Source organism: Alligator mississippiensis, chromosome 4 (genome assembly GCF_030867095.1).
Source record: "Alligator mississippiensis isolate rAllMis1 chromosome 4, rAllMis1, whole genome shotgun sequence".
NCBI classification, from domain to species: domain Eukaryota; kingdom Metazoa; phylum Chordata; order Crocodylia; family Alligatoridae; genus Alligator; species Alligator mississippiensis.
Window position 1 is genome coordinate 174,513,008 of NC_081827.1, and position 26,848 is coordinate 174,539,855.

General features: G+C 38.0%; 1 protein-coding gene across 5 annotated transcripts in view; it reads left to right on the forward strand.

The window, feature by feature from the left end:
* Window positions 1–26,848, forward strand: part of ADAM23 (ADAM metallopeptidase domain 23) — a 192,704-nt gene that overhangs the window by 154,944 nt on the left and 10,912 nt on the right. For 3 of the 5 annotated variants that reach the window (XR_009462034.1, XM_019492168.2, XM_019492167.2), the window contains exons 22-24: window positions 1,125–1,244; window positions 2,299–2,467; window positions 5,470–5,581. Coding sequence is in view for 4 of the 5 variants with exons in the window: in XM_019492168.2 (XP_019347713.1) it covers window positions 1,125–1,244; window positions 2,299–2,467; window positions 5,470–5,581 (401 nt within the window). In the remaining variant the exon portion in view is untranslated. Of the gene's footprint in view, window positions 1–1,124; window positions 1,245–2,298; window positions 2,468–5,469; window positions 5,582–12,233; window positions 12,325–17,877; window positions 17,969–26,848 lie in introns of all 5 variants that reach the window. The other 2 variants (XM_019492165.2, XM_014594373.3) reach the window with 2 other exon arrangements.

Sequence of the window (26,848 nt, forward strand, 5' to 3'; positions counted from 1 at the left end):
CTGCTGGAGTATTCTAATTAGAATGCTCAATTAATCGAGTCTGCTTTGTTGCATTCTAATTAGAACACGTGTCATGGTGCAGGGCCCCAGGGTTGGCTGTGATGCCCCTAGGGCTTCATGACCATGCCAGTTCTACTGTATGGACACTTTCTAATCTCACTTGCCATGTCTTGTTGGTAAAAATCTTAAGCAGGGAGGCTGTCCACGAGTTTGTGTGGCCACGGTCCTGCTGAACCCCACTAAAGCCTGTGGGTTCTTAAACCCCTTGCCAGGTCTTGCTCCAAGTCAGTGCCTCATGGGACTCAAGCCTCAAGGGCTAGATGCCTGGCTCCAAAAACTCGCCTTTACCACACCCCATGACTCATGGATGGTATATGAATATTGTTCCCTCTACTGGGATCTCAGCCTACTCGACCTCAGCCCTTGTTATGTAGCTAGGCCTTCTAGTCATTTTGTTAGGCCCGGCTTTGAGGCACTAGCTTTAATCAATCTCCTCTCATCACTGGGCCCTTGCCCCTTGTCTACTGCACTCCCCCTGGCACTGGGCTCTCTGACCTCTGTAGCTGTGCCTCCCTGGCACTGGGCTCTCCACAGTCATGTGCCCCCTTCTGGGCACTAATGAGGCTGCCAAACCTCCGCTTTAAGCCTCATCCCAAACCTCTGATGCAAATGACAACATAAATAAGCCCCTGGACTATAACATAGATGGAGGCCACACTCTGCCCCTTTAAGAGGGCAAACTTCTCCCTTAGTATTGAGTGCCTCCTAGCCCTGGGTACCTTATGAGCTCCTGGGGCCCATTTAGTCTTGCAGGCAGCAGATCTGGTAACCAAACATCTCTGGATAGATCTTTCTTGCAGGAGCTCCTTCCCTTGGCAGCTGGCTAAGAACTAACTCTTGTCAGCCCCAGCCCTGGAACTTATATGTGCCCAGGGTCTTGTCACCTACTTAACATGACTGCCAGCTGCAAAAGCTGGTTCTAAGGTGCTTCTGAAGTAATATTGTTGGCTTCATGTCTTTATTACTTTTACCATAGCATTCTTTCTATTTGCAAATATTCTTGTATATATTAGTTTTTATTTGGAAAATTTGATTTTATTTTTTTGTTTGTTTTTATTTTGCAGTGACGTGTTCTGTGGCTTTCTGCTTTGCACTAATCTTACTCAGGTTCCACGAATTGGTCAGCTTCAGGGAGAAATTACTCCAACTTCTTTCTACCACCAGGGACGAATAGTGGACTGCAGGTAAAAATAAAATTGACTGGTATTCTGTGTTCAAAATTTTAATGCACTTTTATACCAAGGCTTTTATATCAGTTATTTAAAATTAAAAAAGAAAAAAATGTTAAACCGTTAATGTCAATTCATACAAAGCAAAATCATTATTCTGGATGGCACTGCTCTTTTTATTAAGAATCATGTAATTTTCTGCATTTAGGTGTTGTAATTTTGTGTTTTGGTTTGCAGAATACTGTCCAGAAACTGTTATCTAACACTGCTGTATTACTCAGCCAGACCTTAATGTCTGGCATCACAGTGTTCGTCCATGGAAAAATTAAGAGTTGTATGCTAAAAGAAGAAAAGATCTACATGTGAAACTTCATGCTTTTGAATGTTACCATTTCAATGAAAGTTATTGTTGTTCATTTTATGTGTATGATTGGGGTAGGATTGGGGTAGTTACAATTTAAGTGGTTACAGAACAGATAAGGATTTTATTGTGCTTTCACATAAATGTCGGGTATATTCTTTTAAAATACAATGATAAATAATACTGTAATTGCATTAAAAACACAAAGTAAAAAATAAGTCTTTCATAAATATAGCCATTATTCTCTCCGGTTTCTTGTTTATTAGTCCCATTATTTAAACTGAAATTTTACTCCCTCCCGCTATTTGAGGTAACTGTTTAAACACAAAGCATTTCTCAAATATGCATAATATATGTGTATATGTGTAACATCTTTTACTATACCATTTTTTCATTTTAAAAAATTATGTTCTACCAATTATAGATATACAAAATCTAGACAGAAACTTAAAAACTTCAGTTATTTGTATGGCAGTATTTGGAATCCATTTCCATCTTAGAGCCACTTCATTTCAAAATAGTATTAGAGTTGTGGGATACCTGGAAAGATTTTGATATAATTTATGACTATCAGGTTTTTTCCCCAATGTACTTTGCTTTGGAGGAATAGAGCTATGAGGGTTTTAGAATCTATGCTGTGTTGCCTTTAATGTTTTCAAAAGCTTCTAAACATAATATTAAATAGTATTTTAAAACTTTTTTCCTTAGGGGTGGTCATGTGCTTTTAGATGATGATACAGATTTAGGATATGTGGAGGATGGAGCTCCATGTGGCCCTCACATGATGTGTTTAGACAGGAAGTGCCTACCAATTCAGTTCTTGAACATAAGCAGCTGTCCAATGGGATCTAATGGAAAGGTCTGTTCAGGTCATGGGGTAAGTCTGTTTCAAGCTAAACTTCTTTCAATACCCATTATAGCTAGGGCCCAGTGTACATGTGGATTGCTGCACCTGAACTATTCAGCAGACCTCCTGTTTTGCCAAACACAAGTGTTGCATTTTGGCCAACTAGAGGTCTGTGAGAGCATAAGAGGCCTAGAAAAATTTCATAATATGATAATGATTATTATAATGATAATGATTGGGGTTTTTGTTTTGGAGGCAGCAGAAATAGGGAATAGAAACAAACATTCAGGTATGCTCCAAAAAGGCTACTGGAGGCAAAGTAAGTTCAGCTTCTAGCATCACATCTAATCTGAAGCATATTGATATCACAGACCAACATCCTTCCAGGGGACATCATTATCTGACTGACAAAGTCTTGACTGCTTGAGAAGCCCCTTTTTATGACTGAGACATTAGCACCTGTTTGACTGATCCTTTATGAAAACATAGCTTTGATTTTTTTTAAAAATAAGAGTTGTTTTTGTGCAGCAACACCAGTAGTGGTCAAGCTTTTGGCCTCATGGGCCAGGTGAGTAGCACAAAGCCCATCTGTAGGTAGGATCAGGTCATGAGGCCTGGCACCTCCCCCTCCATGTCCCAAAAAAATGAGATTAGGTCCTAGGGGCCCAGCACTCTTCCTCCTGCCCCCCACTTACTGGGATTGGGTCCTGGGTGGGCAGCACTGCCCCACCTTGCCCACATGCACCAGGATTGGGTTCTGGGAGTTGGCACCCTCCACCCCTCGTGCCAGGTTTGGGTCTTGGGAGCCTAGTGCCCCTCTCGTACCAGGATTGGGTTCTGGGGGGCCTGGTATCACCCCAATTTGTTTCTGCATGCTAGGATTGGGCACCAGACCCAGTGTGCAAGGCTTGGGGCTCCCCATGGGTCTGGAGATTTGGTAGCAGGGGAGCAGTGCCACCATTCTCCCATTGTTAAATTTCCGGACCTGTGGGGAGCCCTGTGGGCTGGATGGCATGGATCTGCGGGATGGATCTGGTCCACGGGTCAGAGGTCAAGTGCCCCTGAGCTACACTGATGGCTGGCTGTCAATGGCTGTACCCAGGGCAACTTGCAGAGTTGGTAACTAAAACTGGTACCTTCATAATGTGCTCTTTTGGGCATTCTGTCAATCTGGCTGAATTCAGAAACTAAATTTTAAACCATGGGTCATGAGCCACTTGAACAGAGCTCATTTATTTCCTACAGATTCCTTTTGTGTGCTAGCTATTTATTCTTAATATAAAGCTCTGTATCTCTGTTCAGGTATATCAGCCTTAATGTAATAGCACTTACAGGTGGCAGGGGACCAGTTTTGGGGGGCAAGGGGCAGGCTTCTTGACTCCCTTACTGCCTCCCTTACTTCCTGTCCCCCTACTGCCTGTCCCTTTACTGCCTCTCCCACCATCTGCTACCCCTCCCCCACCACTGCTACCCCCTCCCACTGCTTACCCTGCTGCGTTAGGGGAGGAGATGAAGTTAAGAAAACAATTCAATAATTAGATTCTGTACATGGAAAATTATACCAAGTTATAACCAATTTATATATTTTCCATGGCTACAATCTAATTACTGGGAGAGAGTGTCTTAAGGTCAGAGTTGTCTTGTATTTGGGTAAATAAGGTGTATTGTATCTGCTTTTCACACCATATCTTGGATCACTCACTTCTTCCTGCAATCTGTTCTATATTTTATGCTTAATGTCCTTTGAACATGGATATTTGCAGCCATGATTCTTTGCTATTTCATTCTGTTTTAGTTTATGGGACTCTTAGGATTCATATATTTATTATACAGTAAATTCTTCAAATCCAGATTTTCAGAAGGAGTCCAACTAAGTGCAGGTTTAGAGAGATTAACTGCTTGCTTTTTCTGCTGAAGGATGAGCAAACATCCTCCTACTCTCATCCTGGAAAAACTGAGAAAATATTAGTTGAAACTGAATTTTCCACCCTCTACCATGAGGGAGCAACCTGAAAATTGATAAGGGTTAGATTAGGGTCACCCAACTTCTGGACAGTGGGGAGCCATACACATCGCAAGCCACATGTGGTGCAGACCACAGATCTTTGACATTCCTCCTGCCACACAGGCAGCCCAGGTGCCATATGCACAGCCTTAGGTCTCTTGTCTTTTCCCTCCTGTGTGCAAGCAGTCTAGGGAAGCCCAACACTCCCCAGTTGTGTATACAGCATGGGCAGCTCACCTCAGCTCCCCTGTGCTGCTTGTGCTGCCTAAGTCTCCCCTCCTCATGTGCAGCCCAGGCAGCTAGGCTCTCACCCACCATGCACACAGCCTGGGCAGCCAGACCACACACCTGGCACACACAAAGTACAACCAGCCCAGACTAATTCACTCTTGAGTACAAGCAGCTTCTCTTGCAGTGCACACCACCCAAATTTCCCCATTACATATGCAATATCCTCCTGTCACCTGGTCCTACCCCTCTCCCAGAAAGCAGGAGGAAGGAGGGGGTACCTGGTCACCTTAGCCACCTGAGCCATAGGAGTGGTGAGGGCAGCAGCTGGACAGGAGCCTGGGAACCTCATGTTCACCCCCTAAGAGCTGCATGTGGCCCACAGGTGGCCAATTAGATGGCCCTAGGTTAGATTTTGGCTTTGTTTCAAGTTTTGTTTATGGGGAAGCATGCACCACATTTCTTCTTGCCATCAAGACCCAAGATCAAAATAACCCGTGCAAAGGCATAACAGAGGAATCCTATTTCTGATGTCCCTGTACAAGTGAGTTGTCCAAGAAAAATTTCTTTGGAAACTTTCCACATTGTTTGTCATCATTTGTGAGTGTATTCAGTAGGGAGTCTAAAAATAAAACCTATAAAACCAGTTGTTCTTGTTAGTGATTTCTTTTACTCTGAGTGATAATTACTCTTATTATACCATGTTTGGTAAATCTTACCTTGTGACTTAAACAGTATCTTAAACTGCATAACCATAAGAAAAATGTATCTCAAAATTAATAATTTTTTCATCTTCCAGGTGTGCAGTAATGAAGCCACTTGCATTTGTCATTTCACCTGGGCAGGGACAGACTGCAGTATTGATGATCCTGTCCGAGATAATGGCAGCAAGAAGGATGATGGACCCAAGGGTTTGTGTGATTTCAGTTTCACTATTTTGCACATGTTTAGAGTATCCATCCTTACTAGCATGAGCAGAATGTTGGCAAGGTGAGGTATGACACTATCTCTTTCAGAGTCAAATAGGAAAACTTTGTCTCCCATGAAAGGTATATGCATGTTTTGAAGATTAGGAATATAGCTTAACTCTTCTAATCTCAAAGCCCATTTTTGGAGAGAGACCAATATAGAAATCCCCGCATATCCTGATTTTCTTCTTATTTTCTGTCCTTTTAATAAAACACAATCTTCATGAACTAAAAACTACATTTACTAGGTTTTGAGTAATTATTCCTATATTGTAAATTCATTATTTAATCTTTTTACTGAAGATTTTTCCAGTTGCTGGTTTCTTTTGACTTTCTGTTCTTGAGAGCTGTGATACAGAAAAGGGAGAAATGGAATTTCCCTTGTACAAAAGTCTCATTTACAGTTATCTCAACTGTGGAGTGGGGGGGTCAGGTCCTTATCAATCTGGAAGAATGTTTACAAAGATTGGTTTGTATGCTTCAGCTTTCAGATGGAAGGAATATAAACAAAGACAAATATTAAGAACTTTATTATTAATAATCTTCCTCCTCCACTTAAAAATCTCCTAGACGTCTGATTGACTATATAAGTAGAAAGACTGTGAAGAGCTATTAGGGAAATTTTTTGAGAAATATTTTTACGTGGAATGGTATGTACATGAAATTGTGACTTCCAGCCTCCTCCAGAAACCACTTTACATGGTACATGTGGGTTTGGATGCTGGTATTCAAGGTTTATCAATTTTCTGGGTCACCAAGACACATTGTCCAATGGCAGCCTGGTTATCCAAACCTGTACATGACTGAGGGCCTACATACGTAACATATTTACAGCAGTGTAACCTGCCTTTACACTGGTATAAACAAGGAGTGGACACATATTTTATTAGTTTGGTGTAACTTATTAGAATCTGCTGTAGAGCTACTCCAGGAAATATCAGGGATAAAACAAACTGGTATAACTAACACCAGTAGATGTGTTCTGCATCTGCTTCTATCCTTGAGTGGCCATTTGCTCAATTTGAACAGGCTATTATTGGCTCCTCCTCCTAAATCTGCAAAATTCCCAAAAAGTCAGGGAAGGACAAGACCTTTAGCCTGGAGATTTTGTGCCTCCATGTTAGCACTTTGCTCCTAGCATACTCTTCAGCCCCCAACCCTCAATTCCTAGCAAAGTCATTCTAGTAGAGCTGCATTATCAAGAGCTCTAAGTACAGCTTTCCCATAGAGCCTCCCAAACTGGGCATCTATCATGAAGGAAGCTCTATGAAAGATACTGCATTTTTCTCAAAGAATCTTCAGAGATGCATCATCCTGACTGCACCAGTATCCAACATAGGGCTTCCTTGTTTCTACAGGAGCTAACACAATTCCTAGCCCTTTCTCCTCTCATAGATCCTTACTAATTCTAGAAAAACATCTATAGTCTTAGTTGAAGGGGCACAGTACTATGGAGTTGTATGTCTCCCTTTCTGTGTGGCTGGGGTAGATCATTTAAGAGCACTTGCATACTTGTCTTCTTGAGGGTTCTTTAAATAAAAAAGATTTATTTGTTTAATTTATAAACAAAAACAAAATAGACAGGCAGAAAAGTTAATCTCTTTATCTAAATTAAATTCCTATAGTTTAAACTTCATTCTGTGCTTGCAGAACTGAAACAATTTTGAAAATGAATGTAAAAAATCTGACATATTCTAAGAGAGTGTCTTGGTTTAATAGGTGTACCCCCCACCCCATATTTACTTATTAATATGATTTTTACCAGCAGATACAGACATATAGATTATTGTGACATAGTGCCTCTTGACAAAGAAAGTTTAAATATTTACTGTTTAAATATTTACTGTTTGTTTTAATTTATTTTCTTATGAGAATGAGCCATATGAAGAATTGACCATTCCTCTTTTTTAATTTGTGGTAATGTTAATTTATTGGAATTGAATTTCCAAGAGATTCATAATAAGGAATTGAACACTGACTGCTTTCAGTTACTTTTTGGTGTGCTAATAGAGAAATTCTTTTTGGAAAACGACATCAGGAAGCATACAAAAATAAATCATTTTCTGAAATGATATAAAATACTTGAGTACTTTCCATTAAGATTGTTTTGTTTCTTTTTATTACTGACATTTCTTATTTCACATGTTACCATATAGTGAACAGGCATGAGCTAAAATGCTTTCTATACTTCATAGCACAGAATTTGAGTTACATTACATTGCAAAAACAGAAAACTCAATTTCCTCAAGATTAAGATAACACAGATTCAATTGTGAGAACAATTTAGCTAGATTAACTCCAGTGTCACAAAATGTCATTTAGTATGACCATAGTTGTAAAGAGCATACTAGGATTATTGTACTGACTCACAAAATCAATGCACTGACAAATACATGAAATACAAGCTTTTACAGATTGAATAGACACCAGTAGAATCCATGTCAAACCTTCAATTTTTACTATTTTTGGTTGCACATACCACGGTTTTATACATGTCAGTGATCAAGAGGTTAAATCTCAAAGTGGGATGTGGTTATCTCTTCTTCCTCTAATGCAGCTACCTCCAGAATGTAAAGAATACTGGAAAAACAGCTTCTAAGTATCACATACATGATATGTGTTAACATTCTACAGTGTTAGAAGTTACTATATTTATTTTTTAGATCGTCGTTGTAATTTGCATTTACTCCAACTCTTAGATTTGTTGCTTGCTTTGAATTCTGACATTTCATATATGTGGGGGATTGGGATTTCTAATCTTAACTCTAATGCCTGTGCAAGAAAGCTTGCCATGGCTTAAAAATTCTTCTACACCTACAGAACCCTAAAAACCATTTTAACAGTTCATTTCCACCCACTTGGTGTATACTATTCATGGACAAAACATCTATCTTCTTGTGGGTATATAATTATGATAATATGGAGGGATGTATATGCATAATATTTTGTCTGTTAAAGTGAGAATATTGCCATTTGAATAGTTGCAGTTACAGATAAGAGAAATATATATAGTTGAACTTGAAATGTCACGCTGGTTACACTTCTAGGAACTTTGTCAAATTAAGAAATTGCACAATGGTCACTTTCTTTGAGGAGCTTAATGTTTTGGAGAATAGGTTAAATTCTTATTTTACTTGCCTACCATTGTATCCACTGCTGAAACCTAATCTTAAATAGCATGAGAGAAGTTAATTACTTAGGGGTGGCTAACAATAGTTTATCAGAGATGTGAAAATTCATATAATTGATTAACAGTTTTCACACCATAAATCCCTGCATTTTTCTTATTATGATTGGTACTATGTATAGCTAACATATATTGCTTGCTTTGTTTATTCTGTTATGATAATTGATGATTGATTGCTGCTCCTGTTGCACTTTTGTTTTTCTTTTCAGACCTTTCCATCATACCTCAGTTGCTTTTGCCTCTTTACTGTATTTCAGAAAATTAGTAAAATTTGCCTCTTTACTGTATTTCAGAAAATTAGTGGTTTTTATTTATTTTGAAATTAATTCATAGGAAGTTATGAGCTAGTCTAAACTCAGAAACCTACTGTATCCTACACAAACTGAGTCTAAAGCATTGCAGGACAACAATAATATTTGGAAGTGAAAGAAATTGTCCTATTATTATTATTATTCTTATTTGGCTGCTGAAACTTGGAGCTGCTTGCAGTATTGGCTTTGACCTTGAAGTCAGTGGAGCTCCATGAACATAAAGGAATCTTTCTGTGCACTTTTAGTATCAGGCTTTGGCCCTGGCTTGATGTAAATGTGTATTATATTTGATGGTTGTGTCTGTAAAATAGACAAAGGTTAAGGATTTTTTAAACAAAACTTTTTTTCAAATTGAGCCTGAAGATGTGGACAGGCATAAGAGCTATACTAGCATTGAATGCTACAGGTATAGGCTGTTACAGTGTAACTACTGAGATTAGGTTTATTTCCCCATGTAACATTAGGAGAGTAGGAATCCTTGTCTTGGATTCAAGTACCAGAGCCAGGGTTGGAGCTGCTGCTGTCTTAGTTTTGGGTAAATACAGTACTGTGTCTGCACACTCCCATAACAGGTTTAAAGTCACAGTGATTTAGCTCACTTAAACTGCTATAAGAGCGTGCAAGCATTATAATTACATTGTAACAAAAGATGCAAGACAACTCTTCCTCTCCTCCTAAAGCAGGTGAAAATTGCCTCTATCCACAGCCTGTATCACTTGTAAAACATCTTCATCATTGAAACTAGAAAAATAAATACACATTAAATTCAGAGATATTTATGCTTTTCTGATGTGAGATATAGCCAGTTATGGTCTTTTACTATCATCCAACTAATTCAACATATTTTAAATCTTAGAATATAGGAAGAATACTGGTATTTTTTATTGGAGGAGAATTTCCTTCTGTGTCTGAAAAATAAATATATAATAAGAAATAGCATCAGCAAATAGAAAATACTGAAAGCCAAAGTCCTTGCCTAAAAAGGATATTTTGTGAATGTTTTCTCCAAAAGCTGCCATGTTATATAATTTAAAATACAGAAAAGAAAAGAAATGAGTTAGAAATAAATTATTAGTTCAGTAATACAAATACTCATATCCATGTATAGTAGATCGGGCTGAAAAATGTTTTCCCACAGTGAAACATTAAAAAAAATAGTTTCCACATGAACTTGATTTAAAAGCTTCATTTCAGTTTAGTTTTAAGAAAACACTATTTTTAAAATCTGCACCTTCCCCCTTCCCTTCAATTTTCTCCTCTCTTTTTGTCACTGCATGTAAACAAAGGAATTGACATCCACGGGATCCCTACCTCACAGAGAGGCAAGATTAACGCATTGAAGATTGAAAGGTGCTCCAATACTAAAGCAATAAGGCCAATAGTCAGTGAGAAGAGGAGAGAACTTTGACTAGCTTTGGATAACCATAAAGGAGTAGGAGCTCTCTAATATAGTTTATTAAAGGCTTCTTACTGTGCAAAAGAGAAAGCAGGTCCAGGAAACTCCCCTTATATCTTATGTGTCTTACGGCTACGCAAAAGAATCCTCATTCAACTTTTTATAGCAGATCCATTGTGTCTCAATTGTGTAAATTTTCTTTGGAGTAAAATTTGGCAATCAAGTTCTTAGGCTTGGAGCTAATGTTCATTACACAAACATATTCTGAGCAGTATGTTTTTATGTTCTAAAAGCCAAAAAAAGAAGTTAGCTTGTTTTAAAAGGATATTTTCATGAATAAGTTAAAAACATCTCTTTCTGTCAAAAATGTATCCAGGTAAACCTTTAGTTAATAGCAAACATGACTGCTTACAGCTTAAGATGGTGTTCAGCGTGAGAAATTGCTAAAGAGTCAGACAAGTGTGTTCTACCAATGTATTTTAAATTAATTAGGTTTTTAGTTTGGCTATCAATACTATTCTCATCAACAGGGAACATTATATCCATTTCAGAATTTTCTCTTACACATAGCCCTTTACTTTTTGCCTAAAAAGATGACAGTAGTTTGAACCTAATTATGCTAAAATACTACATAACAACACTACTTTTAAATTGCTATGGAAAAACTTAATGTTGTATAAGTCCTCTATAGGCACAATTTCCCACTGCCTTGTTCTCTGGGAAATAATCATTTATACTTGTGTAATATAGTTGTAAAGCAGTGCCATCTTGATTTAGTAATATTTTACACTCAATTTGATGTCACTTTGCACAAGGTTTAAATGAGTACACAAAGGTCAAGGTATTGGAGAATCAGGTCTTTTCTGTCCACATTGCTGAAATTGATATATAGTGAAAATAAATGACACCTTATTTAGAGCCCCTAGTAGTGTTTAAAAGCAGTGAACCAGAATCACAGGAGATGAACTTTTCTTAGAGGGATGATTAGCAATTATTTGCTCAATTTAGGTGACTGGCAAAAGTCCCACTGACTTCAAAGGAAGCCTGAGCAGGCCCATACTACATAATTCAGAATTCTGTGGTATATTTCTCTTTCAGAACCCAAAAGTTGGTTCTCATCACACTGGTGTCTGGAACATGTTTTCTCTATATCCTGTTTTCTTAACTGCATTTTACTTATGTAGGGTGCAGTGGTTCATTGTTCACAAGTGTTTGGAATCACCTCAGTGTTTCTAAACAACTTTATAAAATGTAATATTTTAATCATGATTATTTTGATTCACTTAGTTTAATAACCTGGATACAGTATGTTTCTGGTGGTGGAAGAAAGTTCTTTCGCTGGTTATTTGTTCATGTTTTATCTTTTATATTTTAATCAACTGTAGGTTGAAAATATTCTATTTTAAACAAAGATATGCTATAATCTCAGGTTAAGATCCATTATTAAGTTTAAAGTTTACACTAAAAATTCGTATTAAAATGTTTGTTAGTTTTCTAGTCAAGCCAGAATAGTTTAAATTATTTCCATATTTTTTTAAAGCTACAATATTTGTGCAGAGAAAGGTTTATTAGGTTTGAACTGTGTGACAAAAATGGATTACAAAGTAAAATATCCCTTTGAGGAGCTATTTTATTTTTATTTCAAACATATACTGTATGTGATCATTTCCTTAAAAAATCTTCCCTTTTCCCTCCACACAGTGAGCATGGCCACTAACAGGCTAATAGGTGCAGTGGCAGGGACCATTCTGGCTCTGGGGGTGATTTTTGGAGGCACAGGGTGGGGAATAGAGTAAGCATTCTTCTTAGTTTGAGTTTTATGTTTGGTGCCTAGTGTGTGAGGTAACTGTACGCACCTGAGCCCTCTGTGTACTATCCCATTAGCTTTGTGTCATGTGGTGACCGTATTCGTTATGTGATTTGAACGTGTCCGTGTCATGTGATTTGCTCATGCGGTGTTGAACCCTCTCCTGTCTGGGACAATGTGGGGCATAAAACAATAACTTTGTGAATTTTTACATCATCACAATTAATACAATTAAATGTCTAAATGTCTCCATTGCTCCAAATTATTACAAAAATAAAAGGAAAATAGTAATTTAAAGATGATGACAATCTGTTTTGCAAAACGTAATGTAATAGAGCAACAAGGACCATTTGATATAATTTATGTATTGGTTATTCCAATCAATGGGGCTTTCATTTTAACAATGGGTCATAAAATCCAAGAAAGAAAATAAAACTTGATTGTATATGTAGGCAGCTTTCCAGCAAAGCTTCTTAATGTTCTGTTGCTAGGGTTTTCACTTACCCCGGGGAGCAGAGTATGACATATATTTTTAAATCATTGGAAAACTGAAATCTGAAGTGTAGGCACACTATATAGTTCCCAGTTTTACCACGCTTGGATTCACACTACATATATATGTATATAATGGTGATAATTCTGGCATCAGCTCCTTAATTCTGAGTACTTAGAATACACTGCAAACCATGGCATGAACTGCCGTTATTCTGCTTGTTTGACTTTTTCATCTTCATTCTGTCCACTAATTTAACTCCATAGAGTTCTAAAATTTCAGTCCCATGATAGTGGTTTCTCTGTGGAAAAAATAGCATGTGATCTCATAACTGAGACTATCATCAAGCATATGTACAAGGGAGCCTAATTAAGGTTGCACAAGCAACCGTAGTTCTGGTAACTCTTAACTTTTGAGTGCTTGACTCTCCAACATTAACATTTTTAATGTAGTTTTTAGCTATTGTGTTACTATTTTTTTCCTAAAGCATACTGTATCATGTGAATTAGTTGGTTTCTTAGCAGTGGAAAACTTTTGTATTCACAATGGAGCCCACTATCACTTGAGTCAGTACAGTAACTGATAGCAATAGAAGGCTGTTATCTTCAATCCACCCAACCACTAAAGAGGGTTTCCAATTTTGCCAATTTGAGTTCACAGCTATTCACTAACAGAAGAAGACTGCAGGGACTCCAGGAGTCTGTTCCAGATGCAGAAGGAGCGTGTGCTCTAGTAGACACAGACCATTCTGCCCATTCTTAGACCCCAGTACCTAGTCTACACTGGGCACATCTACACAAGACACTATAGCAACGAGCTATTGTGCCGTAGCATCCCAGGCATGAACCATGACAATGACGCTCATGCGCAGTAGTAACAAGCTACTGCGCAGTAGCTCATTGCTACTGCACAGTAGTGTCAAAAAATAACCATGTGGTGCCAGGACTACACAGTAATGCCCATTACTGCACAGTCATTTAGTACTTGGTTAACCAAGTACTAAATGATGTGAAGTAACAACTGTACAGTTGGCTGCTCGTGTAAACGCAACAACTGTACCATGGTTACTGTCCCATTTCTGCTCTGCTCCTATCCAACTTTCCCATTCCCTCTGCACCTAGTCCTTCCCCTGCTAAACCTTGCTTTCTGTCTCCTTTCTCCTGTGCTACACAATCCATCACCACACATCTTGGCTTCTGCCGCCTTTTCCTCTTGGCTTTTATCAAACCCTTTTAGTTCCAGTCCTGTCCTGCTCTTATCCACCCTTCTTTCCCTTGCTCTCTATCCTTCCCCATTTCTCCCAATCCTGTGACTATTACAAGCCTCTCAGTTCGTTCACCTTCTGTATTTAAATCAGATTGCATTTTCCTCCATTTTGTAGCCTGGTTTTCCAGGAAAAAGAGTACTGAGAGCACACTTCAGACAGTAGCCTCTGGCTACTGCCAGTAACACTTATAGTTGAGCCCCAGGTGCTCTAAGGTGGGGCACGCTCAATATACACAGAATTGTCTCTTGAACTTGTTCAGATTTGAATGAATTTTCATAGGGATGGCAAAAGGCACAAATCTAATACCAAGGTGATAGCCCTCCAAGATTTGGCGTCTCCCTCCAAAGTTACTACAGTTTCTCAATTAAATAATTGAAACATTTTTAATCATGGACACAACAATTTCCTTTTTTTCTAATCTTATTTTTGGAAATGGCTGAACCACTTGAGCTGAAGATTCTCCTAAAATGTCAGCCTGAAACAGATATGTGACATTGAAAATTTCAGACTGAATATTTAAGTTTGGTAAAATAAAAACAGGGTTATATAATAGAAAGGGTTATGCAGTTTTAATTTGGGCCTTTCTGTTAAGGTTGCCTTAGATAAACTGATTTCATAATTATTTTTTTATATATATTTTCAAAATGGAACTTATTATTTGGAGATCTGTCTGTCTGCTTGGGTAAATAACAGATGAATATTTATCTTCATTAACACAGGTGTCACAGCATGTGTCTCTGTGCACTGAAGACTGAAATGCAGTCTTGGCCCTGCTGAAGTCAGTAGTTAAACTCCTTTGGCTTTAGCACGGTTCAGATTTCATTCTGAATGTAAACCCATAGACATTTCCAGTTTCTGTACTGATAAATTTTGCAAAAAGAGGAATTTCTCATCATGAATAGGAATTGTCACTCCCAGTCCATTGATCAGTAGCATTTATCTTGTTTTCAGGGAAATGGGTAGTTTTATCCAACCATTTTTAAGGACACCCTCCAGCTGTCTAAGGTGTTATTATACCATTTTCAAGCTGCTGTTACAGGTGCTTGTTTTATAAGTTATTTTCTGGTCAAGAAGAAGTAATGTCACTTCTCTAGTTACAGTAATACTTACAATCAGGGCAGAACCCAGAAAGAGGTTTTATCAGGAATGTACTGGTATTCACAACAGTTGCAGTAACTTTAAGGTTTTTTCCATGTTATCTAAACCTAATTTTTTCATATAATTTTGTAATTGTATTTAAATCCAAACTGAATGTTTCTTAGAGGAGACATTTTTATAGTAACAATATTGTCACTGGAAAATATACGTGAAATAAGTTTTATTAAACACATAGTAATCTCATGGAAAATACATTTTCTGTACTACTAGACATCTTACAGGCATCCAAAAATGGCCATTTCTGAACTTCCTTTTCTAAATTACTATCAGTTAAATATACTAGCTGCAATATTTCTGTAGAACAATGACGTATGGTTAGGGAGAAAAATCAGTTGTATGGATTTTTCAAAGCCTCCAAAACTCTGTGTGAACACAAATTACTTACTATGTTTTTAAAACTTATAAAAATAGTATGCCTTCTTTCATTTTTCCATTGCTGGGGAAAAATGACATGAATCATGCTTCCGAGTCAGGTAGATGTAGTAGATAAAATCATAAGGCTGCTAGTCCTTAAGGAAAAAGTTACATCTGGAAACAGAATGCCCATATGGCAGCGTTGTTTGTCCTCCTACATGATCCATGTTGTTGACTCATAGCCAAGTTTCACTGTGAAGGTAAGTCCAGTAAGATATGTTTTTCTAATAGTAGAAAATTTACCATGTATTGTTGTTTATATTTGTGTACAGCTCATACATGTTAAGATTGCTACATTATTTTTAAAGTTCAGTTTCTAATTAATATTCCTAAATACTTTGTATTGTATTGGCAGGAAATATTATAAAATGGGATTATCTAAATTCATTTTAGATTGCTTTGAAATTATTTATTCAGGGCATGTTTTGCTGTGCTTACCTGTGGTGAGTAAATATCTTGCTTCATTGAAGTAAAGTGGACTGTTCTGAGTCCAAGACACTACTCAGTGTAAGTGGCGCAAAATCTTGGCCATTATTTTTAAGGTTGACAGGAATTTTTTTTTGTTATAAGCTCTATATAGTATCTCAGAATGATAAGTCATTAATGATCTACAGCAGGGTATGTATACTGTATAATCCCTAAAATGTGCGCTGACATGAATTAGTAACTCATATGCTATATATAGAACAATTCATTCTTTGTACTGTATGTTGCAAATAAAAGTCGAAAGCTTGGTTTTATTCAGTCTGACCAGATGTCTAAAATCAACCCCACAAAAAACAAGTAACGTATGTAATGTACTGTACAAATACAGGTCACTGGAATCATTTTTCAGATCTAGGATGTACTTTCACACTGATGTTTCTGGAGCTAGGGTGAAGGTATCTGTGATGCTGAAGTAGTCCCTTAATTCTTTCAGCTATGTTAGTTGCCTGTACTCCTTTCCTTCTCCCGTATTTTAGATAATACTTTTTTCTACCTTGCGTATCGCTCTGACAGTATTCCAAACACCTTCAAACACCAGAAAGAGAGATATTTTATTTAAAATAACCAAATCAGCATTACAGTAGCTGAATACTTTCTTGGAACACGCTATTAAAAGTAATTTTAGAAAGGCTCTTCATGGGCATTCAAATGTTTCTGCACGATTATAGAATACGTGATGTGAAAAAAACATTGTTGTGTTAGATTCCATCTTCCCTTGGACTTAGCTTTACATCAGTGTGTGTCCGTTAATGGAGAACTTCATGGTGAGCAATTAATTTGGTCACACACGCACACGTCAAACCTATTTTGTATTTTCCTTCCCTCCCGCTCCCCATGCAAATAGAGCACTTAAATAAGATATTCTTAACTGATCTTCAAGTGTTGTCTTGCCCTTTTCAGAAAATTACACAAATGTATTTTGTCACCTCTTTCTTGTCTTTTTTCCTGCCCCACTTTGTTGTTCAGTGGCTGCTTGAGGATGATGAAGAGATGCTTTGATGTTTGGAATGCTTCAGTGGGAATGCAGCCTTTATTTCAACTTCAGATCTTAACTATTTTTTAATTTAAAGTTTACTTCCTTCCCATTTCTGCCAGTTTATAGTCAGTAAACTTAAACCATACAGTTATTTCAAACCTATAGACCTGATGTTGCAAAATACTGTGTAAGATAAGAGGTGCTGAACATATTCAGCTCTGATTGAAGTAAAAGGGGTATGAGGGTATTTAGTAATTTGTAGGATTAAGATTTATTAGCAAACAGAATTGATAGGTTTTGATTTGTTTTCATTTGCCATAGGAATGAATTATGTAGGCATTTATTACCACATTCATGTTTTATTACCATTTGAATCAAAATTCTAAAAACATTTAAAAGAATTTTCTTTCTAAGTTTACAAACCCTTTACTAACCTGAACTGATGACTCGTGTACTGCATACTGAATGGAATAGTTAAGCCACAGAATAGAGTAAATGTCAGGTTTGTTAAACTTTGAGATAGATAAAAATCTGGGATTGATAAAGATCCATAATGGGATAGTAAAAAACATTGCAATAGCTATATTTATACCTACAGTTAAAGAAAAGTAAGTTGGGCCCTTTCAAAATGTTTAGAGACCTGCTGTAGGGTATTTGTTTTCCTAAACTGATTGACTACATTTCCCTTATTGTGAATGAAGTGGTTGGTTCTTACGTCTTTCTTCCCATAATCCTTTATCACAGGTCCTAGTGCCACCAATCTTATAATAGGTTCCATCGCTGGTGCCATCCTGGTAGCAGCTATTGTCCTTGGGGGGACAGGATGGGGCTTTAAGTAAGCAATGCCGCATGTCTTCTCTTCAGTGGCTATGGCATTTCTATTTTCTGCTTACATCACTAAGTTTTGAGTTTCTGCTACAAGACTCCAAGTAAAAACACTGCTTCAAAACTTAATTGAACTCACACTGAAGAAGGGGAAAAATGCACTAAAATCCACAGATGTCACCACGGTGCAAACTAGGAGAGCAGTAGAAAATGGATATTGACAATCAGCTTCATAGGAACAAATCTAAAAAAGGCTCTCTCCGATTATGAAGGTGTGCTCACTCCCTGTATCAATATTATTGTGTCTTTCTTTACAGTGGGCGAATCTACACATGTCCTTACGGTTCCTTTGTTACTGTACTATCATTTAGTACTTCTTGACAGTGCAGTAACAGCCTGTACTGTTATTTTGAGTTGCTACGTCACCGTAGCAATGCGCTATAATGAGGGAGCGTGTTGCTACGGCAACATGGATGTGGCATCACCGTTTGTGACCGCCAACGCTATGTCACTGTCTCACGTTGGTACAGCAATGTAGTGTCATGTGTAGATGTGCCTTGTGAGTAGGAAATAATCACAGTGATAGGAAGTCAAAAGCTCTATTTTAAAAAGCCATGAATACTGATGTTATGTGTGTCAAACTGTAAGATATGGAGTACACTAAAGTTGGTCAGGAATTTTCAATCAAGTGTTCTGGTTTTCAGCTCAAAAAGAGTTTGTTTCCAAAGATAATTTATAGTTAAAAAAATGGCAAAGGCAAAACAAAACACTTACATTTTGTAACAAACAGTTGTGATTTATCTGAACTTCTGTATGGTTTTTTTTAGTTCACAATTTTTTCCCCAACCTGTGATAAAAAACAAACAAACCCCCAAATCTAAAAAGTTAACTGTTTCTCAGATAACATATTACACACAGTTTAATATAAAGAATATACTGAGCTATGCATGGTATAATCTGTTCATCACAAACACTCTACACATTGAACTAATGAAGTAGATCTAAATTTGGAGGTAGTAGGCATGTCTTCATGTTCATTAATGCACAGCAGTTATTACACATTTAGTTTAGTACTTCCTTAATGAAGTACTAATTAAATGGCAGTAAGTACAGTTATTGCGCAGTAGCACTGGTGCATGGTTTTTTGTGACACTTACTGTGCAGTATCCTAATAACACTGTGCAGTAGCATATTAGCACGGTTTTTGACTGGCACACTACTGCGTGGTGTTATTAGGCTGTGCAGTAAGCATCTCTTGTAGATGCACCCAGAGTCATATAGCAATTTTGTGGTTTGTACTTACTTTCTAAGTATTGATCTGAATATTTGCAGATTTATATTTAAATCCTAATTCTAGCTTTTTAAACTGGATATAAGACTACTTTTAATAAACTTTTAAATTACTTGAGTTCAGAAATATTTCAAAAGGAAATCCTATCCTTAGTCATCTGACGATATTTCATAATTTTGTACTAATATGTTTTAGTTAATATGAAGCCCACATTAATGTCCTAAATATCTGCTAAAAGAAACAAGGTGTAATTATTTAAAAAAATACATTGTGAATTCCCAGAGAAAATCACTTTACTTCAAAGAAGTACTCAGTCCATATGCATCTGATGTTTATGACAGACTAGACCAAATTCGGATACATCATGCTTCCGTTGATTGGGCAGGACTTATGCCTACTGCCACAGCTGAGGGTAGAATTTGATGGAGCAATTAGAACTGAGAAAACAGAATGGATGAATACTTGGCTCCTGAGGCATTTTTTCTAAGTGATTTTTGTCTTTGGTTAAGAGATTTTTTTCCCTCTCTTCATCATTATCTTCGTTTTCTCTCACCTAGAATATCTGTGATTTAGAAGAGAGAACATTTCAGAACAGTGAAGGCTCTATTAGGTCTTTCCCAGTACAGTGTAGTCTAGCTTCACAGTATGGTGGGCTGTGGGGGCAAAAAATATCAGTTTTATATACTGATAGATAGATATTTTAGTCCTTAATTTTTTATAATAGACCGTGCCCTTAAAATTACACTGAGTACTTAGAAGTTATTTGCTATCTTTCAAACCAGCCCAGGGCAGCAATTCAAGGTTCAACATTTTCTCCAGAAAAGTTGATTGCTTCAAATCCCTTAAAGCTTCATGAGGAACATAGCTGTGTGTTGCTTTTGATGTTTGTAACTACGTTATCTGTCCAAAAAGAAATACAATCCTGAACTCAGATATTGATAGATTTTTAAAAACCTGTGAATTTGTTATATTGATACTTAAATAAATAAATCAATCAATCTGTCAAGGGTGGAGGAATCTTCCTGACAGATTTTTCCCCCTCTATAGTTGCTATTTCAGTTTCCTGCCTAAGGGAGCCTCTTCTGGGTCCCACCTTCCAAATATTCAGTCTTAGCTTGCCAAACAGGATGTAAGGTGCTCTCCTGCAGCTGGCCCTCTACCATTTCGAACAACAGCTCATCTAACAGAACAGAACTAGTTTCCCTGAAAAGGTCCTCTGCTTCTGGACGAATACATGGAGGCAAGATCTGCCTCTAATACAAATGCATAGTATCAATGTGACAAATTAATAGGTTTTTTAAGTAAACAGATTTTTAAAAATCTATCAATATCTGAGTTCAGGATTGTATATTTCTTCTTCCCTATATATATAGCTTTTATAAGAATATTAGGTTTTAAAACCGAAATGTTCACTTTTTTGTATTGCCAATTTTTTAAAGTTTATTTATATGTGAGGCAGGCAGAGTTTGGCCCACAAATCAATACAGGTCTTGTGGTTACAGAGTTAGCTGTTAGTCTGTTCCCTTGTTGTCTTTATGAGTGCACACTGTGGTGTCAGGCTCTATGCCTTCAACTGCCTTGGGACAGAATGCAGCAGACCTCACAATCGTAGACTGGGTCTTAGGCTGTAGTACCACGAATATCAACCATGTCCACTCAACTGTGTTCGGACAACTGTGTTTTTTCCCTTTGAGACTGATTGTTGGCATTCAGTAACCAAACAGTGTTCTTGAAGCCAAAGTCTAATGGTTGTTTGTTTGAACAGTTGGAACAAAGCATTTTGGAGACAGACACTGTGTGTCTGTTTTGTAGGCAGGTCCATCTTCTTCAGATGTCCCAGTCAGATCCCACTGTCTCTGTCTTATTTCCTGTCTCTCTTTTCAAACTTCCTAGGCCTTTTTATATTATGACATTTTCTTTTAGCTGTTATCAAGTGCTTGTAGAGAAGTGGGTTGTTGGTTGTAGCCATGTTGATCTAAGGACATAGGCAGACAAGGTTCTTTGGGTAAATGTGATATTTTTTTATTCGACCAACTAAATAGTTGGGAAAATTTATTTTTTGCAAACTTTCAGGCACAAACACCCCTCTTCAGGCATATCGAGAGTCTGTAGAGAAGTGACTTATCTTAAACCATTTTGGTTACTTCATGCTTGTTTTCCTTATGGTCTCTTTATCAACTAAATCCATATGTTAATACAATACACACACTAATAACTAGGTTTATATACAGTATTTGTAAATTGTAACAGAGCAGTTCTAGTCTCCGGTTCTTTCACAATTCTTTATAGCAGCAAAATTTATTATGATGCTGTGTTCTTCCCTTGATTTGCTCACAAAGTAACTTGTGACTTCAGTGAGTGTTTCACATATTGAAAGGTAGTAGGATATAGTTCATTGTCTGTTGTTTAGGATTTCCTGATTTGTTACATGACTCTAAAAGTGTGCTTAAAAGTAGAACAATAGCTGAGATAACCTTTTGAAATATGCAGCTACAAATTTTGATCTTGCAAGCCAAATCCCAGTATAGTAAGTGGGACTTCCTCAAGCAGAGTAACTGCAAGCTTGCTAAGAATGTAGAAAGGCCCAATCTGTACAAAAATTAATTACTCTTTACACATTTTCTGTACATATTACATTCTTTCATGGTACTTTGCGAAGTTAAATTGACTATATTTGCATCTTACTTTCATGTACCCTATTCAATGCAGAATTATAAAAGAAAAATATATGTCCATATTACTGTAATGCATAAATTATGCAGATTACACTTGCGTATGTAATGTTTATGCCCTAGTACAGCAATGCTGAACCTTTTGGCCCTGCAGGACAGATGAGTAGCACAAGACGAGCGTCTGAGCCAGGTTCCTTGCGGGGTTAGCACCCAGGGTTGAGCCCTGTGCCACCCCAGCCCTGCACACCTGGATCAGACTCTGCTCCTTTGGCCCCATGTGCCCAGATTGGGCCCTGTGCTGCCTCTGCCCAGTGCCATCACTACATTGAGCCCCATTTTAAATCAGCCCTGCTCTGTGTGGCAGGATCTGGCCACACACCATCCCAGCTTAATGGGCCCCCATCTATCACTCGGAACCATGTTATCTGGCCCACCAGGCTCCCCAGAAATCCAGAAATCTGGTAGCAGGGAAGGGGCAATTAACACTGATAGTGCTCCCCCACCACCAAATTTTCAAATTTTCAGTCCCATGGGGAGCTCTATGGGCTGGATGATACTGCTCTGCAAGCTGGATCTGGCTTGCAAGCCAAGGGATGAGCACTTTTGTCCTAGTATAGTTGCTTCTGTTTCTCAACTTGGGCCAACTTGTGCATGTCTAAACTGAGCATACCATCCATTGAAGTCTTGACTTAAATACCCCAGAGTTTTGACACTAAAAAGCCTGTGCATATAAACAATCTTGAGTTTGTCTTTCCTTTGTGATGTGGGGAATTTTCATGGAAAATAACACAATCAGTATTAAATAGCTGAAAAAAAATCAATGCCAGAATATACCTCTAGATCCATATTCTACCATCAGACAGATGCAGAACTGCTTAAGTAAGTGGGACCCATACATGTCTAGGTCTAGAGATTGGTGTGTAGGTAATAATATATTTTTGAATGTTTTGGTTTTACAAAAAAAGAAGTTCCAGGGCATATCCTTTTAAATTTAGATACACTGTAGTGCAGGTATTAAATATAGGCGCGAATAGCCTAAAATCTCCATTTTTAAGAGGTATTAAGGGTGCAAACGTGTAGACGCGTGCCCTTAATGCACCTTAAATCAGACTAAAGTGCCTTAAATTGGTACGTGGAGATGTACCCAATCTCTCTTAAAGCTCTGTGATACTTTCTCTTATGTACTACTACCGCTTTAGGCCTAGATTCCAGAACACAGCTATTTTTAGGACAGCACTAAAGGATGCATTAAACTTAATTGCTTAAAATTAAGCAAAAGTTTATAAGTGCTGTCCTGAATGGGGATGAAATTAAACTCTACTTAAATGCTTTCCTGAACCAGGACTTAAAATGTTTCAAATAGATTTTCAGTAATTTAACACTTAATTTGTTTTCTTTTTTTGATATTTTCAAAATATTTTTGTCCAGAACAAAATAACCTTTCATTTCCTCTCACTTAAACTGCACATAAAAATATCCAACTTTGCACCCTGTGTGTCATCCTATCACACACAACATGAAAGTATTTGTTATCCCTGTATAGACTTTCGTATTGAAAATATCAAGAGATTAGCACTTTAAAAAATCAAGATACGAATGTTATTCTGTAGCAGAACCTCAAATACAATGGCCTGGCCTAGCTCACAGCTTGAAGTGCATGCTTCTTTTGGGAAAATTAAAAAGGCTTTTTCACTTGTATACAGAAGAGAGCCAGCATATGTAGGTCTTTTCATACTTTGGTTCCAAACTTATTTGTAGGACACCTAAAACTAATGAAGAGGGTTTTAATTTTCCTTCTTTTTAGACAAGTAATATGTCATTTTTTAGGGATGAGAAAAAGTAGCCAATGCTTTACAAACTGGGACCTGTGATTTCTTTTTCACAGGTTATCAGGTGTTCAAACGTACATACGGTATTCTGCTGTCAAGTCCAAATCAGATATAAGTCGCAACTAAGCAAACTTTGTACGTGACCTAAGAAAAGAGCAACTTTGGATAAATCAGGAAAAAAGCAAATGAAAAGACCCTTAACTTTAGAACAGCTAATCTATCATTTACTTATAGAAAGTTCAAGAAAAGATGTATGGCTAGAATAAAGGTAGAAAGATAGTGAGATCAACTGTTAGTAAAATGTTTGATGTTTTTGATGCAAATAAATGTCTGTAGTCGCTGCCCTATCTAGCAGTATATTTTGTTTAATATTTGACAGAGTTTTTATTGCCATTTGTATTGAAGCAGAGCAAAGTGGGCCCAGTAGGGGTAATGTCCCTACTGTGGCTGGCAGACAAATACATATGCATTAAGGAAATTCACTTCATTTTAGCACATCTGTGACATCCTCCAGCCCCTCTGCTCTTAGTTTTGCTTAGGTCCTCTGCATTGGATCAAATTTCCCCCTTTGGGATTCTTTCCAATTCCTGTTTTCTCATATAACTACATGAATACATACATGTGTGATTTTGTACAAGTAAGTGGTTCAGCTGCTTTATTACATTTTAAAAGTGATTCTTGGCAAAAAAAAATAACAATACTACTTGGAAGCAGTACCAGTAAGGACTTGAGCAAAAAAAGAAAACACCCCCCCCCCCCCCCAAAAAAAAAAAAAAAAAGTTGAATTGGAAGCTGCTTCTACCTAAGAGCCATCAGAATGTGGAAGAAACTAGTGGGGAGAAGTCATGTAGTAGGTAATAGATACAAAAATTTAACACTGTGTACAATTTTACTTCCAGTAAGACTTAGTAAAAACAGTTTTATTGCCCAGTGGATGGTTACTAAGTGGACCAAAGATTAACTCAGTCCTTAAACTTCAGCATTTTGAAAAATCCATCTGCGCCAAATCCTCAGGTGATTTATGAAGCTGCATTTAGGCCAGGAAACATCAGAATTGTGTTTCTGCTGTGTGATGGGGCAATAGTGGGGGCAGCTGAAGCACTGAGATTATGAAACCCTTCAGTTGTGATCTAGGTACCTAATCTCCAGTTTATCAGGAACACCTACAGTACTTCCCTTACCTGCTGGCATTTGCTAATAAAGTCTATCTAATGCCCAGCAGGTTAGCAATTGCATTAATTTCATTTTCTTTTTGGCAGTAGCCCATTTTTTGTGGGTTTCCTCACTTCTTTGGGATTTGGTCCATGGTATAGAAAAGTACACAGAAACACTGCATGTTAGCTGAAACAAAGGCATTGTTTTCAGAGCAGCCCTGGGGGGAAGGCATAGATTTGCAAGTACATATGATAGTATTACAACTACACTATTAGTTACTTGCAAAATAAAGTAGGAAGAGATTTACTGACTATTAACACTGTGTTCTTCTCATAATATTTTTTTTAGCTGAGAGGAAATAATAATTAGATTAAAACTATATTGGAAGACTGACTCCTGCAGCAGCCCTGGTTTTATTTTAATTTTTCCAAAATTGCTTCATATTTTTTTGGACTATATTTAAATTTTGTGATAATTATTTTCTTCCTCGCCCCTTGTCTCTTCTTCTGTTTGATGCCTTTATTGCACTAGATAGGTCAAATGTACTCTCCTCTGGTGGCCAGTAAGCCTGGGAGGGGATGGAGCACTGAAAAATTACTCTGTGTACAGGCTGCTGTTCAGGATTTCAGAAGAACTCTTAACAGTGAGGCAGCCAGCAAGTAAACACTACAGACTTAACATCTAGCCAGGTGGGGGACCCCTGCTTTAAAATAGCCCCAGGATAGCTCCTCTCATCACAGATGGGGAGCTATCCACAATTGATTTGTGGCCACCACATGGTATCTAGGGGGAGACCTGGATGGTGATTTTGCTTAGTTCCACAGAATGAACCATTAGCAAGGTGCTGTTATAACTAATAAGTTTCCAATTCTTTCATTTTAAATGTTTCAGGGATTTGGAGCTCAGTTGAAAAAATGGTTTCTACTTGCAGTTGAGAGATGTATGTTCTTGGTTGCTGATAATTTTTGTTTTACAGTCCAAAAGCAGTGTTTGACTTTTTTGTACTTACAAAAATAGAGTGATAGTCCCAGATGAAATAGAATTTTAATGGAATATCATAGAAATGGTTTTGATTTGTATTAAATGAACCATCAGTCCATAAGATGATATAGGCCTTGTTGGTGTATATTTGTTTAAAAGTTAGTTTGTAGCCACAGTCTTCAGTAGGGGCCAGTGCAAAGCTACCTATCATGTCAGGAGCCCTGGAGGTCTTTGCTTCAGATATATGTGGTCTCCTGAGGTAAAAGACAGCTTCTTGGAAACCCTTTATAAGGTTTATAGGTCTGACCTGAAAACATATAGGCCTGTTCTGCAGGCTGGTGTATGGGAGGAGCATGACTTTTTTTGGAAGGGAGTTTTGCATTGCTATAGGTTTTAACCTGACAGTACTTATACACTATGGGTATGTCTACATGTGCATTAGATCTGGGAGAGTTTATTCATGTGCAGGGAAGCAGGAGCAGTTTGCTGCTAATGACCCAGGGGCTGGTAGGGCCATGACCCACATGGCCAGGAATGCAGTTGGGCAACTTGGAGAGCAGCGTCCTGCTAGTTAGTCTGTGTGGAGGAAGAGACATGGGGGCTGGAAGGGGTGAGGGGGAGACAGATAAAGGCCTCCACAGTGAGAGAGGGAGTGGGGCAAGGGGAGGAGCAGGTGCTGCCCAGCCAGGGTAGTGAATAGAATTCCAGTGCCAGGAGCAGGATGGAGCCGTGGGTGGCTCGTCCAGGGGGCAGGTGGAGGGAGGGGCATGTGCCGCCCAGATTTGTGTGTGGGGCGAGGGGAGGCTGCCCACTGTGGACTCTGGGCCAGGGGCTGTACCAGCCTCTTCTGGGTGGTGGGGTGGGAGCTTGGCCCAAGGTGGGCTCACCTGTGTGGGGTGTATGGGCAGCAGTGGCACTGGGAGGAGTGGTTTTGTGGAATTTTGGGGTGGCCATAGACCCTC